The 13,984-nt window shown below is 44.2% G+C and overlaps 2 protein-coding genes across 2 annotated transcripts in view; both read left to right on the forward strand.

Moving 5' to 3' along the window:
* LOC115182953 (ras-related protein Rap-1b-like) overlaps positions 1 to 1,762 on the forward strand; it is a gene marked incomplete at its 5' end in the record, with an annotated part of 24,447 nt that extends 22,685 nt beyond the window's left edge. Inside the window, one exon of the mRNA XM_029744311.1 lies at positions 1 to 1,762. This exon is cut by the window's left edge and continues 745 nt beyond it.
* A 4,750-nt stretch (positions 1,763 to 6,512) lies between these two features.
* The window catches only part of LOC115182955 (nuclear pore complex protein Nup107), a 29,514-nt gene continuing 22,042 nt past the window's right edge, over positions 6,513 to 13,984 (forward strand). The window contains exons 1-8 of the mRNA XM_029744312.1: positions 6,513 to 6,520; positions 9,542 to 9,639; positions 9,874 to 9,966; positions 11,085 to 11,197; positions 11,674 to 11,809; positions 12,053 to 12,156; positions 13,127 to 13,254; positions 13,929 to 13,977. Coding sequence (XP_029600172.1) covers positions 6,513 to 6,520; positions 9,542 to 9,639; positions 9,874 to 9,966; positions 11,085 to 11,197; positions 11,674 to 11,809; positions 12,053 to 12,156; positions 13,127 to 13,254; positions 13,929 to 13,977 — 729 coding nt within the window. The remainder of the gene's footprint in view (positions 6,521 to 9,541; positions 9,640 to 9,873; positions 9,967 to 11,084; positions 11,198 to 11,673; positions 11,810 to 12,052; positions 12,157 to 13,126; positions 13,255 to 13,928; positions 13,978 to 13,984) is intronic.

Consider the following 13,984-nt stretch of genomic DNA (forward strand, 5'->3'; position numbering starts at 1 on the left):
AGTATCATGTTTTTTCAGTAACTATGATATTGTCTTTTAGCCTGATGATGTTGCCTTCAAATAGGTTTTTTTCTTTCTGGAGAATCCAACTATGATCCAATCATCTTTCTTTCTGGAGAATCCAACTATGATCCAATCATCCTTCTATGTCATGCCTGGGTTTCCTTGTGTGCGTCTGAAATGGCACCCAAGTGTACTACATTTGACCAGAGCACAATGGGTTTCCCTATTGGTTTCCCTATGGGCCCTGGTCAAAAGTAGTACACTATATAGGGAATTAGGGTGCCATTTTGGAGGCAGCCCTTGTGTTGTTTACAAAGATGTTTGTACAGTGGGGTTTTTCAATTGGGGTTGTGGTCAAAGAGGGACTTGACATTTTAACAAGCTACCCAACTTCTGAGACACCAATGGCCGACGTGACTGGGCGATCCTCATCATGGTTTTTTTTCTTTATCCTTCCAAGGCAGTCTCTCATTGGTTTGGTTTGTCCAGTTAGCCAATCCCCTCTCACAGAATCTGCGATCTACAACAGGAAGTATAGATTTTTTTTTTTAAATGAGGGTTTTTAATACGAAAAATAAATAAAGAACAACATGTCATTGGTGATGTTATTCTCCACACTTCTGTTGTAGAGCAGCGTTTCTCAAACTGGGTCCTGGGGACCCCAAAGGGGGCACCTTTTGGCACTGCACAGCTGATTCAAATAATCAAGCTTGATGATTACTCAAATAATCTGTGTAGTGCTAGGGCAAAAACCAAAACATGCACCCAGGGAGGGCCCCAGGACTGAGTTTGGGAAACGCTGCTGTAGATTCTCACTGTACTCCCTCTCCTTTTCTAAACCAGCCTCTCTCCCCTTCTCCCACAGCCCCTCTCCCCTATCTCCCCCTGTCCTCTAGTCTCTTTCCCCCATCTCACTCCTCTCCCCTAGCCCCTCTCCCCTAGCCCTGCCCCTCCCCTCTTCCCCAGCCCCTCCCCTGTCCCCTTGCTTGCTAATGCATCTGTTGTCAGCTGAGGATATGAAAACCAAATATTGGATCCTGTCAGTAAAGAAACTTGCCTGTTAGTGACTATTTCACCTGTGTAATACTTGGTTTGACCTGTTTCCTGTCAGTCTGTCGGATGATGATGATGGTGATGATGATGATAGTGATGAAGAGTAACCATGTGGGGTTATCTGTTCTATAGTGAATGTGGGGGGAAGGGGGACAAACTAATGTGTTTGAAGCAGCAGGGAATAAGACTGAAATACGATAAGAACCACAGCAATGTAGAGATGATGATGAGGAGGAGGAACAGGCAGAACTTGGATGAGACGGAGTGTGCGTCCCCAATGGCACCCTATTCCCTACATAGTGCACTACTTTTGACCACAGCCCTATGGGCTTAGGTTGCCATTTGAGACGCGGGGAGGGGGGGTTAAAGTTGCACGTTTGTTGTGAGTTGCGTGACCTCTGTTGACCTCTTGTAAGAGAATGCCTTTGTTGCTTTGTGTTGCTGTGATGCTAACCAACAGCATCAGTCCTGGTGGATAGACCATGTGTACCATGTCCCCCCTACAGAGCCACAGTATTGGAAATGCAACGTCATCTGCCTATTATGGGATGGGAAAGGGGAGGGGTGGGGAGGGAAAAGAGGGGTGGCCAAATGTAAACTAAAAGCCTTAATTGAAGTGGTGTATTTTGTATAACCCAGCATCTGTAGTTCAATAAATTGGATTGCCATGCAAGGGCGTTGCCATGACGCCGGCCTGCCGCCGGAATGTTCTGTGTTGTTGTTGTTGTTTTAGCCATACAGATTGTTTTATCTCTGTGGTTTAGCCATACAGATTGTTTTATCTCTGTGGTTTAGCCATACAGATTGTTTTATCTCTGTGGTTTAACCATACAGATTGTTTTATCTATGTGGTTTAACCATACAGATTGTTTTATCTCTGTGGTTTAGCCATACAGATTGTTTTATCTCTGTGGTTTAACCATACAGATTGTTTTATCTCTGTGGTTTAACCATACAGATTGTTTTATCTCTGTGGTTTAGCCATACAGATTGTTTTATCTCTGTGGTTTAGCCATACAGATTGTTTTATCTCTGTGGTTTAGCCATACAGATTGTTTTATCTCTGTGGTTTAACCATACAGATTGTTTTATCTCTGTGGTTTAGCCATACAGATTGTTTTATCTCTGTGGTTTAGCCATACAGATTGTTTTATCTCTGTGGTTTAGCCATACAGATTGTTTTATCTCTGTGGTTTAGCCATACAGATTGTTTTATCTCTGTGGTTTAGCCATACAGATTGTTTTATCTCTGTGGTTTAGCCATACAGATTGTTTTATCTCTGTGGTTTAGCCATACAGATTGTTTTATCTCTGGTTTAACCATACAGATTGTTTTATCTCTGTGGTTTAGCCATACAGATTGTTTTATCTCTGTGGTTTAACCACCTCCCCATCTTGTGATGCACATGTCTCAAACTCATTCCACGGAGGGCAGAGTGTCTGTGGGTTTTCGCTCCTACTTGATTGACAAAAGAAGGTCACTGATTAGTTCGGAACTCTCACCTGGTTGTCTAGGTCTCAGTGAGGAACTCTCACCTGGTTGTCTAGGTCTCAGTGAGGAACTCTCACCTGGTTGTCTAGGTCTCAGTGAGGAACTCTCACCTGGTTGTCTAGGTCTCAGTGAGGAACTCTCACCTGGTTGTCTGGGTCTTAGTAAGGAACTCTCACCTGGTTGTCTAGGTCTCAGTGAGGAACTCTCACCTGGTTGTCTAGGTCTCAGTGAAGAACTCTCACCTGGTTGTCTAGGTCTCAGTGAGAAACTCTCACCTGGTTGTCTAGGTCTCAGTGAGGAACTCTCACCTGGTTGTCTAGGTCTCAGTGAGGAACTCTCACCTGGTTGTCTAGGTCTCAGTGAGGAACTCTCACCTGGTTGTCTAGGTCTCAGTGAGGAACTCTCACCTGGTTGTCTAGGTCTCAGTGAGGAACTCTCACCTGGTTGTCTAGGTCTCAGTGAGGAACTCTCACCTGGTTGTCTAGGTCTCAGTGAGGAACTCTCACCTGGTTGTCTAGGTCTCAGTGAGGAACTCTCACCTGGTTGTCTGGGTCATAATTGAAAGGAAACCCCAAACCAGCAGACATTAGGCCCTCCATGGAATGAGTTGGACACCCCTGCTGTAATAGTACTGCTTTCGTCTTTATTCCTCAGTAGCTTTGAGGTAGAGGAGGGTGAGATAGTCAGATACGCAGACATACACGAATAGAAGGAAGACGTGAAGGAAAGTTTCAGAAATGTTCCTACTCTGTAATGTAAGTCTTTCAGTAAGCAGTTGAAAGACAGCACAGTTAGCAGCACCACCAGTCACACTAGGTACCGTACTCCAGGAAGTCAGATGGCTTGTTGAATACAAGATTACAGCAGAGCAGCCCAGACCAGGGTTCATATAGAAGTCATCTATCACTCCATTGGCAGATATTCTGTTTCATGTACCTCTCTCTCTCCCTCATTCTCTCGCCCACTCTTTCTCTCACTCTCTCTCTCCCTCCCTCTCTATTGCTCTCTCTCCCACTCTCATGCTCTCACTCTCCCTCCCTCTCTATTGCTCTCTCTCCCACTCTCTTTCTCTCATGCTCTCTCTCTCCCCCTATCACGATCTCTCTCCTTCACACTCTTTCTCTCTTTCTCTCTCTCCCCCTCTCCATCTCTCTCTCTCTCTCCATCTCTCTCTCTCCTCTCTCTCTCTCTCCATATCTCTCTCTCTCTCTCTCCATATCTCTCTCTCTCTCTCTCTCTCCATATCTCTCTCTCTCTCTCTCCATATCTCTCTCTCTCTCTCCATATCTCTCTCTCTCCCTCCCTCTCTATTGCTCTCTCTCCCACTCTCATGCTCTCACTCTCCCTCCCTCTCTATTGCTCTCTCTCCCACTCTCTTTCTCTCATGCTCTCTCTCTCTCCCTATCACGATCTCTCTCCTTCACACTCTTTTTCTCTCCATCTCTCTCTCTCTCTCTCTCCATCTCTCTCTCTCTCTCCATCTCTCTCTCTCTCTCCATCTCTCTCTCTCTCTCTCTCTCTCCATATCTCTCTCTCTCTCTCCATATCTCTCTCTCTCTCTCTCCATATCTCTCTCCATATCTCTCTCTCTCTCTCTCTCCATATCTCTCTCCGTCAGGGGAAAAGTCATTATCAGACTGTGGCTAGAGCAGAGCTGCCTGCTGGACTGTTAGACTCCATACATTACATATCCTACATCTCTTTGTGTATAGAATCACAGAGCACATGATCTATTGAAAATATGCTTGCTGATCTCGACTCTGGAATAATTCAATTTCTTCTTTAATCCTGTGGATGACATGTTGATTTGAGGATCTGAGGCCCTCTGGTCCTGTCATCACATTACTTCCTGTAGGGCTGCTATTCAGCGGGATGGGTCTTTAGGAATGTCTATGGAGACTGGGGGGGCAGTGTAGAGATACACTAGTCATGTCTAGTGTAATCTCTATCTCTCTAGTGTACATACAATAAGCCAGTAGCAAATGAACTCATCAGCTGCTCTGGGCCTCTGCTGCAGAATCTACAGCTAAGCCTAGTGTAACTGATATGCCTGTCAGGGATAGGTGGTAGCAGCTGTCAGATCAGAGAAATGGAGTCATTCAGGCCAATGATTGGACTCCTTGGGGTTGGGAATAAAGTAAGTCGGGCTAAGGAAGCGTACTATAGTTAAAATGATGAGGAACTCGCTGGCCTGAAGTGACTTGCCCAGAGTGAGGTAACTCCATACAGTTTAGGTTCATAGCAGACTGTAACATGCAATGAGCAAATAAGTCTGGTCCCTTAGGAGAGGGAGTGGACTTTTATCTGATACATACATACATACATACATACACACACATATATGTATATATTGCCTTTATCTAGACAAGTCAGTTAAGAACAAATTCTTATTTACAATAACAGCCTACATAAACACAATGTGTTATTGGGATAAATATTCTCCCTTGAGTCTGTTCCACGACACCTTTTTAATAAACAGTTTTTACAACTGTCCTTCCGTTGTTCCTCAACAGTTATTGAACTTCTCCTATACTGTCAGTATTGTCCTTTCTGTGCTGGAAACGCCATGGGTGTGTATTAAAATGGCACCCTGTTCCCTATATAGTGCACTACTTTTGACCAGAACACTATGGTCCCTGGCACCCTATTCCCTATATAGTGCACTACTTTTGACCAGGTTCCATAGGTTTCTGGTTAAAAATAGTTCACTATATAGGGAATAGGGTGCGTCCAGGCTCTGGTCAAAGTAGTTCACTATATATGGAATAGGGTGCCATTTGGGACTCAATCTATGGACTTCTCCAGCCTCTCGCAGGGTGTGACCACTCAGCCTGTCTGACGTTTGTCTCAGAAACACACAGCATCCTTGGAAAGCCTGAATGATATAAACACACAACACACAACGGTGCTATTCTGGGTCTCCAGGAAGCTGTGGACAGATAGACTTCCTGTTCTTCAACATGCAGGAAAATAACATGGACTTTGATGAAACATTGACATGGCCCTGCACTCTCCGTCTGAAATGGACTGCTACTGACCACATGAAAAAAAAATACAAAAAAAAATTAAATACCTGGACTTTTGTTTTATGTTTTAAGACAAATTGTGTCAAAGTGAAACATTCTGCACTCATAGCTATATGTTATTATATCATTTTACGTGCTACAAGTTCATGTTTAATACATTGCCATGATATCAAGAAAGAATGCCTTGGTTAATGAGATCATTTAAATAAGTGTAGGCCGAGAGAATAACCAGTTAATGAGGGAAAAAAGAGAAGAATACGGACATTTAACTGTTTCTGCCCGAGGGTGGCGCTGTAGGAATGGTCCGCTACTGAGCGCAGCATGACGACTCTTCCTTCACAGCCTGTGGAGTAGATGACGCGCTGCAGTCATAGAGAATAATAGAGACCTGTAATGGTCAAAACACTATTTTAGCATGTGTAGCTCTATTGAGGGCTTCCACCGTTGTAATGTAGTTAACTGGGTGAGACTTCCAACTTTATTGTCTGATCCCTCCTGATGACTCTGTTGGAGTCATGTCTAACCGGGTCATCAGGAGGGATCAGACAATCGTGAATAAGAAATTTGACTTCTTCAAATAGAAATGGCCTCAATGGCGCTGCCCGTGTGCTCACAGACGCTATAATGGCACCTATATAAAAACATGGCTTCTCTATCTATCTCTATGGTAGCAGCTTTTTTTGGTCATCAGTCCAAAGTAATCGAGTATAATCTCAAATATGATTTAATAACTAGTAAACACTGATTTGCCCATTTAAAATTACTTTATTTAGATTTTACGAATGATTTTGCGTCTCAAAATAATAGGAAATTGGCTCTATTTAATGGGGGTGTATTAAACAGTATTGGAGCTCGATTGTAATTCCTTGTCGAGCGGGAACCAAAAGTAGAAGCTAGGAAACAGGATTATCTTGCTGTGGAGTTAATATCCTGCTGTCATGGACTGGTAAAACGCTTTTTATGCTGATAGAAAAAGATTAATTACAGGGACGTATGTGACATTGTTTAGTGATTGTACTACGCGGTCTGTAGATTTGTAACGGCAGGTATAATAATATATAGCTAAGTTAGCTAGCTAACAAGTCGTTTGAACGTGTCTTGCAGCTGTCTAGCAAGTGGTTTGTTTGTACCACCAGCTAGTTAACTAATGGGTCTTTTTATAGTAATTCACGTTTGCTGGCGTTTTATTTCATTTGAAGTGTTCAGTAACTTGTGATTTGTTTAACGGAATATGTTGATTCTGGATCACAGCTAGCTAGCGTAATTTTAGCTCTGGTCTAGGGCGCTATGTGCGGTTCAACGCCATGCATCTTCCCATTCATTTCCCCCATAGAGGATTTTCTTTTGACTGCCAGACACCCACTTATTTTTCAGTGCGCATATGACTTTCTTAATCCCCATGATGCGTATTAAAGTAGTGTAGTGTAGTGTAGTGTAGTGGAGGTAAAGTTATACGTAAAATCCTTTAATAAGGCTGATAGAATAGATCTGGGACCGGTTTCCCTAGAGCATCTTAAGACTAAGTTAGAATGAATCTAAGATACATGTTGACGTGTTTGCTAGTGGAGTTTTAGTTGTGCTATTTCACATCTAAGATGTTTGGTGCAGTATTTCTCAAGTTAAAAAAAAAAAATAATTGCAATGTGTTGTCTTTTATGTGAACAAAGTCAGCTGCTAGACAGAGCAATCGCCACAGCTGTTCAGCCCGTGTTAGTGGGCTCAAAACCCAAACTTCATTTACCTGGTGTGACACACAAAGTCCAAACTCTGTTTTAGACGAGACTGACTTTATGACCAAAATGATCGTATTTACACTGTGTAGTCCATTTTGACACTAGAGTAAGCTAACTGTTTCTGATTCCTATCGATGCCACATGGGCTGTTTTCAAAGGGATTTGTTGCTTTATAAAAGCAGTCGCTCTTTAAGATGCTTTTGGAAAACCGGGCCCAGAATTTTTAGCTTAAAATGTTGATAAAATATTGTTTCTTAACATTTTAGGCGCAGCAATGTGCACTAGGTGCCTGTGCTACAGAAACACTGCTAACCAAACAGTGCTAGGTGCCTGTGCTACAGAAACACTGCTAACCAAACAGTGCTAGGTGCCTGTGCTACTGAAACACTGCTAACCAAACAGTGCTAGGTGCCTATGCTACAGAAACACCGCTAACCAAACAGTGCTAGGTGCCTGTGCTACTGAAACACCGCTAACCAAACAGCACTAGGTGCCTGTGCTACAGAAACAGTGCTAGGTGCCTGTGCTACAGAAACACTGCTCACCAAACAGTGCTAGGTGCCTGTGCTACTGAAACACCGCTAACCAAACAGCACTAGGTGCCTGTGCTACAGAAACAGTGCTAGGTGCCTGTGCTACAGAAACAGTGCTAGGTGCCTGTGCTACAGAAACACTGCTAATCAAACAGTGCTAGGTGCCTGTGCTACAGAAACACTGCTAACCAAACAGTGCTAGGTGCCTGTGCTACAGAAACACTGCTAACCAAACAGTGCTAGGTGCCTGTGCTACAGAAACACTGCTAACCAAACAGTGCTAGGTGCCTGTGCTACAGAAACACTGCTAACCAAACAGTGCTAGGTGCCTGTGCTACAGAAACACTGCTCACCAAACAGTGCTAGGTGCCTGTGCTACTGAAACACTGCTAACCAAACAGTGCTAGGTGCCTATGCTACAGAAACACCGCTAACCAAACAGTGCTAGGTGCCTGTGCTACTGAAACACCGCTAACCAAACAGCACTAGGTGCCTGTGCTACAGAAACAGTGCTAGGTGCCTGTGCTACAGAAACACTGCTAACCAAACAGTGCTAGGTGCCTGTGCTACTGAAACACCGCTAACCAAACAGCACTAGGTGCCTGTGCTACAGAAACAGTGCTAGGTGCCTGTGCTACAGAAACACTGCTAACCAAACAGTGCTAGGTGCCTGTGCTACTGAAACACCGCTAACCAAACAGCACTAGGTGCCTGTGCTACAGAAACAGTGCTAGGTGCCTGTGCTACAGAAACAGTGCTAGGTGCCTGTGCTACAGAAACACTGCTAATCAAACAGTGCTAGGTGCCTGTGCTACAGAAACACTGCTAACCAAACAGTGCTAGGTGCCTGTGCTACAGAAACACTGCTAACCAAACAGTGCTAGGTGCCTGTGCTACAGAAACACTGCTAACCAAACAGTGCTAGGTGCCTGTGCTACAGAAACACTGCTAACCAAACAGTGCTAGGTGCCTGTGCTACAGAAACACTGCTCACCAAACAGTGCTAGGTGCCTGTGCTACAGAAACACTGCTCACCAAACAGTGCTAGGTGCCTGTGCTACAGAAACACTGCTCACCAAACAGTGCTAGGTGCCTGTGCTACAGAAACACTGCTCACCAAACAGTGCTAGGTGCCTGCACACTCGAATTAAAGGGTAACTACACTCAAAATGTCTTCGATTTCTCCCAGACCTCAAGTTGTTTCCTGTTGTGATTTAAGCATTGTTATGGACTTAGAACATCCTTAAAAAAAAAAAAAAAGATCTATTGAAAACGGGGAATTTGAGAGTGCAGAAAAAAATCTAAACCTGTGAATTTTCTTACTCAGTTGACAGCCTAATTTACATAATTCATCCCAATATGGGATTTATCATTTTAGATCATTCAGAGTATGTCACTTTTTTTCTCATAGAATCTTTCACACAGGGCGCCTTTCCTTTCATGGGGCAGACCGTTTCTCCAAGCACCACTACTGTCAGGGTTCACGTACCTAAGTAAAGGTATTACTAGAACGCTGGTGAACTTGTCTATGTAGGCGCAAGCTGTTTCTCCTAAATACAAAATGACTTCTGAGCACTTTGTTTACCGTCAAACTATCTCTGGTCAATGAGCATGGGCCAGGAGCAGGCCACGTGTCTCTGTGTAGGGCTGAAGCAAAACCATGCTTTACAGTATCTGAACTAACATGGTTCCTCTGTGTAGGGACCAGAATGAGTTGCTGTCGCCTATTGTACGGGATGCTGAAGTGACCAGAGCAGCACGCCGAAAGAGTTCAGTTCAGAAGAAGGCTCAATTCAACTGTATCCTTATTGGGCTGTTGACATGGAAAACCTACCTACCTGTTGTCTTTGTGGATTGTGCTTTGTCTATGTTATACCATTATACCTGTATTACTGATGCTCATTGCTCACACACTGTTGTTCAGACTAATAGTTAGCTAACAGAAGTCTCATGGGGCTGTAATATGACTGCATAAGGTGTGTCTTTTAGTTACAGTAACTATCCAGTTATATTCCCTGACCGCTGTTGTCCAGTCCTTTCTCCTCGTGATGACAACCAAGGTAGTACCACCACACCTGCCCGGTCCCTGCTCTGCCACACACCTGGATCCCTCTTCAAACAGTCCTGTAAGTCTGTCCTCTTCATTACCAACACAGCCCTCTGGCTCTGCTAGGAGAGCATTGTTTGGCTAAAGGTAAAACCGCTGTCAACCACGATAAAGACATCTAGATCAAATGATGTCCAGTTTGTTACCCCAGACTCTCACCATCCACTCGTTGGTGTCTCCCAGAATGACTGGAGACAAGGCTATACTGTTGTAACAGATTGTACTCTAGTGGAGATAAGGCTATACTGTTGTAACAGATTGTACTCTAGTGGAGACAAGGCTATACTGTTGTAACAGATCGTACTCTAGTGGAGACAAGGCTATACTGTTGTAACAGATCGTACTCTAGTGGAGACAAGGCTATACTGTTGTAACAGATTGTACTCTAGTGGAGACAAGGCTATACTGTTGTAACAGATTGTACTCTAGTGGAGACAAGGCTATACTGTTGTAACAGATCGTACTCTAGTGGAGACAAGGCTATACTGTTGTAACAGATCGTACTCTAGTGGAGACAAGGCTATACTGTTGTAACAGATTGTACTCTAGTGGAGACAAGGCTATACTGTTGTAACAGATTGTACTCTAGTGGAGACAAGGCTATACTGTTGTAACAGATTGTACTCTAGTGGAGACAAGGCTATACTGTTGTAACAGATTGTACTCTAGTGGAGACAAGGCTATACTGTTGTAACAGATCGTATTCTAGTAGAGACAAGGCTATACTGTTGTAACAGATTGTACTCTAGTGGAGATAAGGCTATACTGTTGTAACAGATTGTACTCTAGTGGAGACAAGGCTATACTGTTGTAACAGATTGTACTCTAGTGGAGACAAGGCTATACTGTTGTAACAGATTGTACTCTAGTGGAGATAAGGCTATACTGTTGTAACAGATCGTATTCTAGTGGAGACAAGGCTATACTGTTGTAACAGATTGTACTCTAGTGGAGACAAGGCTATACTGTTGTAACAGATTGTACTCTAGTGGAGATAAGGCTATACTGTTGTAACAGATTGTACTCTAGTGGAGACAAGGCTATACTGTTGTAACAGATCGTACTCTAGTGGAGACAAGGCTATACTGTTGTAACAGATCGTACTCTAGTGGTTATTCCTACTTTCTCTCCCTACAGTCACCCCGAAGACTGCTGCTAGGAACCCAGATGTGTCAGCCATCTTGGCGACAGGGCGCAGGACTCCTCGTTTCATCCATACACCACGAGCTCCCCTGGGCAGTATGAGCATGGTGAGGAGATAGATACCAGTCTTGACTGGTTGTTTTGTCTGCAGACAGACACTGTGTGGTTCTGTCTGTCTCCAAAGAGGGGATCCGGAGACAGAAGAACCAGGCCAATACAATAGCTAATTAAACCACACTGCATCACCATTCATCAGTTGTTGACTCTTATTAAAGGTAGACTCAGTGATATGACGTAGATGCACAAAGTAAACAGTAAAGTGGGTCAATTTTCCACAACTGAAGAGCGTTGGAGCGTGAGGATTAACTTCTTCACTGTTTTGGTCATGTAGCTACCATGTTGTAAGAGTGTGAAGCGAACCCGTGCAGATACTGTGTCAGTGTTGCATCTTGCTCATCGCAATATCTGCGGTGCTGCTCGTGCGAAACATCATTACACTGACTACCTTTTAATCAAGTATGCAACTTTGAGGCCGATCCACACGCTGATTGTTTCTGTGTTTTTGACTCCCTCTGGGCTCCAGAACCTGGATGACAGTGACTGGACGAACAGCCTGTACCCGTCTCCTCTGTCCGGGCTGGGACTGGGGGACACCAGCTTTACTGACGACATCAACATGTCCTCTGTAATGCTGAAGGAGGAGGATCCTGGAGAGGCTGGTCAGATGGATTTATTTTCTCCCTGGTTGTTGATTGATTGTAATATCACTGATGAGCCAGCAGTTCCATTTCCCTGGTCTTCCAGCCAGGTCTGAAAATCAGCACGTATAACTGACTTCATGGTCCAGATTTAGGGAAACAGGTTACAGAGGCTAGGTGTTGTTCTGTAAATGTATAGAATACAACACTGACCTTTGACCCCCTCCCTCTCTCTCTCTCTCCTGCTGCTCCGGTGTCCTGCAGCATCAGTCAGTCTGTTCTCAGAGTTCCTCCAGTCCTATCTCAGACACTCCTCCACTGCTGTCTTTGACCTGCTGGAGGAGTATGAAGCCATCTGTCAAGATAAGGTACCGTTTTCTCACTTACCTGACGCAACTTCCCCTACTGTGTGTATGCTAGTGAGTGTGTGTTTTACAACCCGTGTGTGTGTGTGTGTGTGTGTGTGTGTGAGAGAGAGTGTGTGTTTTAGAACCTGTGTGTGTGTGTTTTAGAACCCATGTGTGTGTGTGTTTTAGAACCTGTGTGTGTGTGTGTGTGTGTGTGTGTTATAGAACACGTGTGTATGTGCAAGAGTTTGTGGAACAGGAGGTTTGCTCCTCTAGTGTGGGTATTGTGTGTGTGAGTCATTGTGTGTTTATATGCAGAGCTCTATGCTGCCCTTATGAACACCCAGTGATAATGGTGCATGTATGGCTATGCTGCCCTTATGAACACCCAGTGATAATGGTGCCTGTATTGCTAGGCTGCCCTTATGAACACAGTGACAATGGTGCCTGTATAGCTATGCTGCTCTTATGAACACACAGTGATAATGGTGCATGTAAAGCTACGCTGCTCTTATGAACACATAGTGATAATGGTGCATGTATAGCTATGCAGCCCTTATGAACACAGTGATAATGGTGCCTGTATAGCTATGCTGCCCTTATGAACACAGTGATAATGGTGCCTGTAAAGCTATGCTGCCCTTATGAACACAGTGATAATGGTGCATGTATAGCTATGCTGCCTTTATGAACACACAGTGATAATGGTGCATGTATAGCTATGCTGCCTTTATGAACACACAGTGATAATGGTGCATGTATAGCTATGCTGCCCTTATGAACACAGTGATAATGGTGCATGTATAGCTATGCTGCCTTTATGAACACACAGTGATAATGGTGCATGTATAGCTATGCTGCCCTTATGAACACACAGTGATAATGGTGCATGTATAGCTATGCTGCCCTTATGAACACCCAGTGATAATGGTGCATGTATAGCTATGCTGCCCTTATGAACACAGTGATAATGGTGTATTGTGTGTACCAGGTGGGCATGCTCCAGAGGCTGGTATCGAGGGCAGCACCAGGACAACAGAAGTCCTCTAAGACTGCTGGTATGAGATGGCTTTTACAGCAGGAGATGGTCACCTGGCGCCTCATCACTTCTCTATACAGGTTAGTGTCTGTCTGGCGGTCCGTCTGTCTGGCGGTCCGTCTGTCTGGCGGTCCGTCTGTCTGGCGGTCCGTCTGTCTGGCGGTCCGTTCGTCTGTCGCTCTCGTTACCGCTTCTCTATACAGGTTAGTGTCTGTCTGGCGGTCCGTCTGTCTCTCTCTTTTTACCTCTTTCTAGCTCCCTGTCTCTTTCTGGGAAACCCCATATTTTTCTCTCCACGCATGCATATCTGTCTGTTCGTGCCTTCCATTCTCTCTCTCGTTTTTAAATGTTTTAATATATATTAGGGCTGTGAATTACCAGGGAACTCACAAAACGATATTATCACAATACTTACATGCCGATACCATATGTATTGGGATTTTATTGCGATTCGATGTTCCAAACATATGCTCACCATATGTCTGCTGCAGAGGGACAAGTTAGAGCCATGAAAACATCATTTTAACGCTGAAAGAGAACAAGCTATGAAGGAAAAGTTTAGGTTCAGCCAACTAGCACAAAAAAATGTATTGCGATTATGTCGATACGGTACGTCGTCCAAAATAATATCCCGACATCTAACTATCGATTTTTGCATTTATTTTCCTCATCACTACATAGAGGAATGGTGTTGCTATGGAGACGCGTGGTTTGACTTTGTTACATCATTGTGTGCCCCCCCCCCCCCCCCCAGAGACAGGATCCAGTCAGAGCTGGAGGATGACATCATGATGGATGTGGCTGTGAGTA

Source organism: Salmo trutta, unplaced genomic scaffold (genome assembly GCF_901001165.1).
Source record: "Salmo trutta unplaced genomic scaffold, fSalTru1.1, whole genome shotgun sequence".
NCBI lineage: Eukaryota > Metazoa > Chordata > Actinopteri > Salmoniformes > Salmonidae > Salmo > Salmo trutta.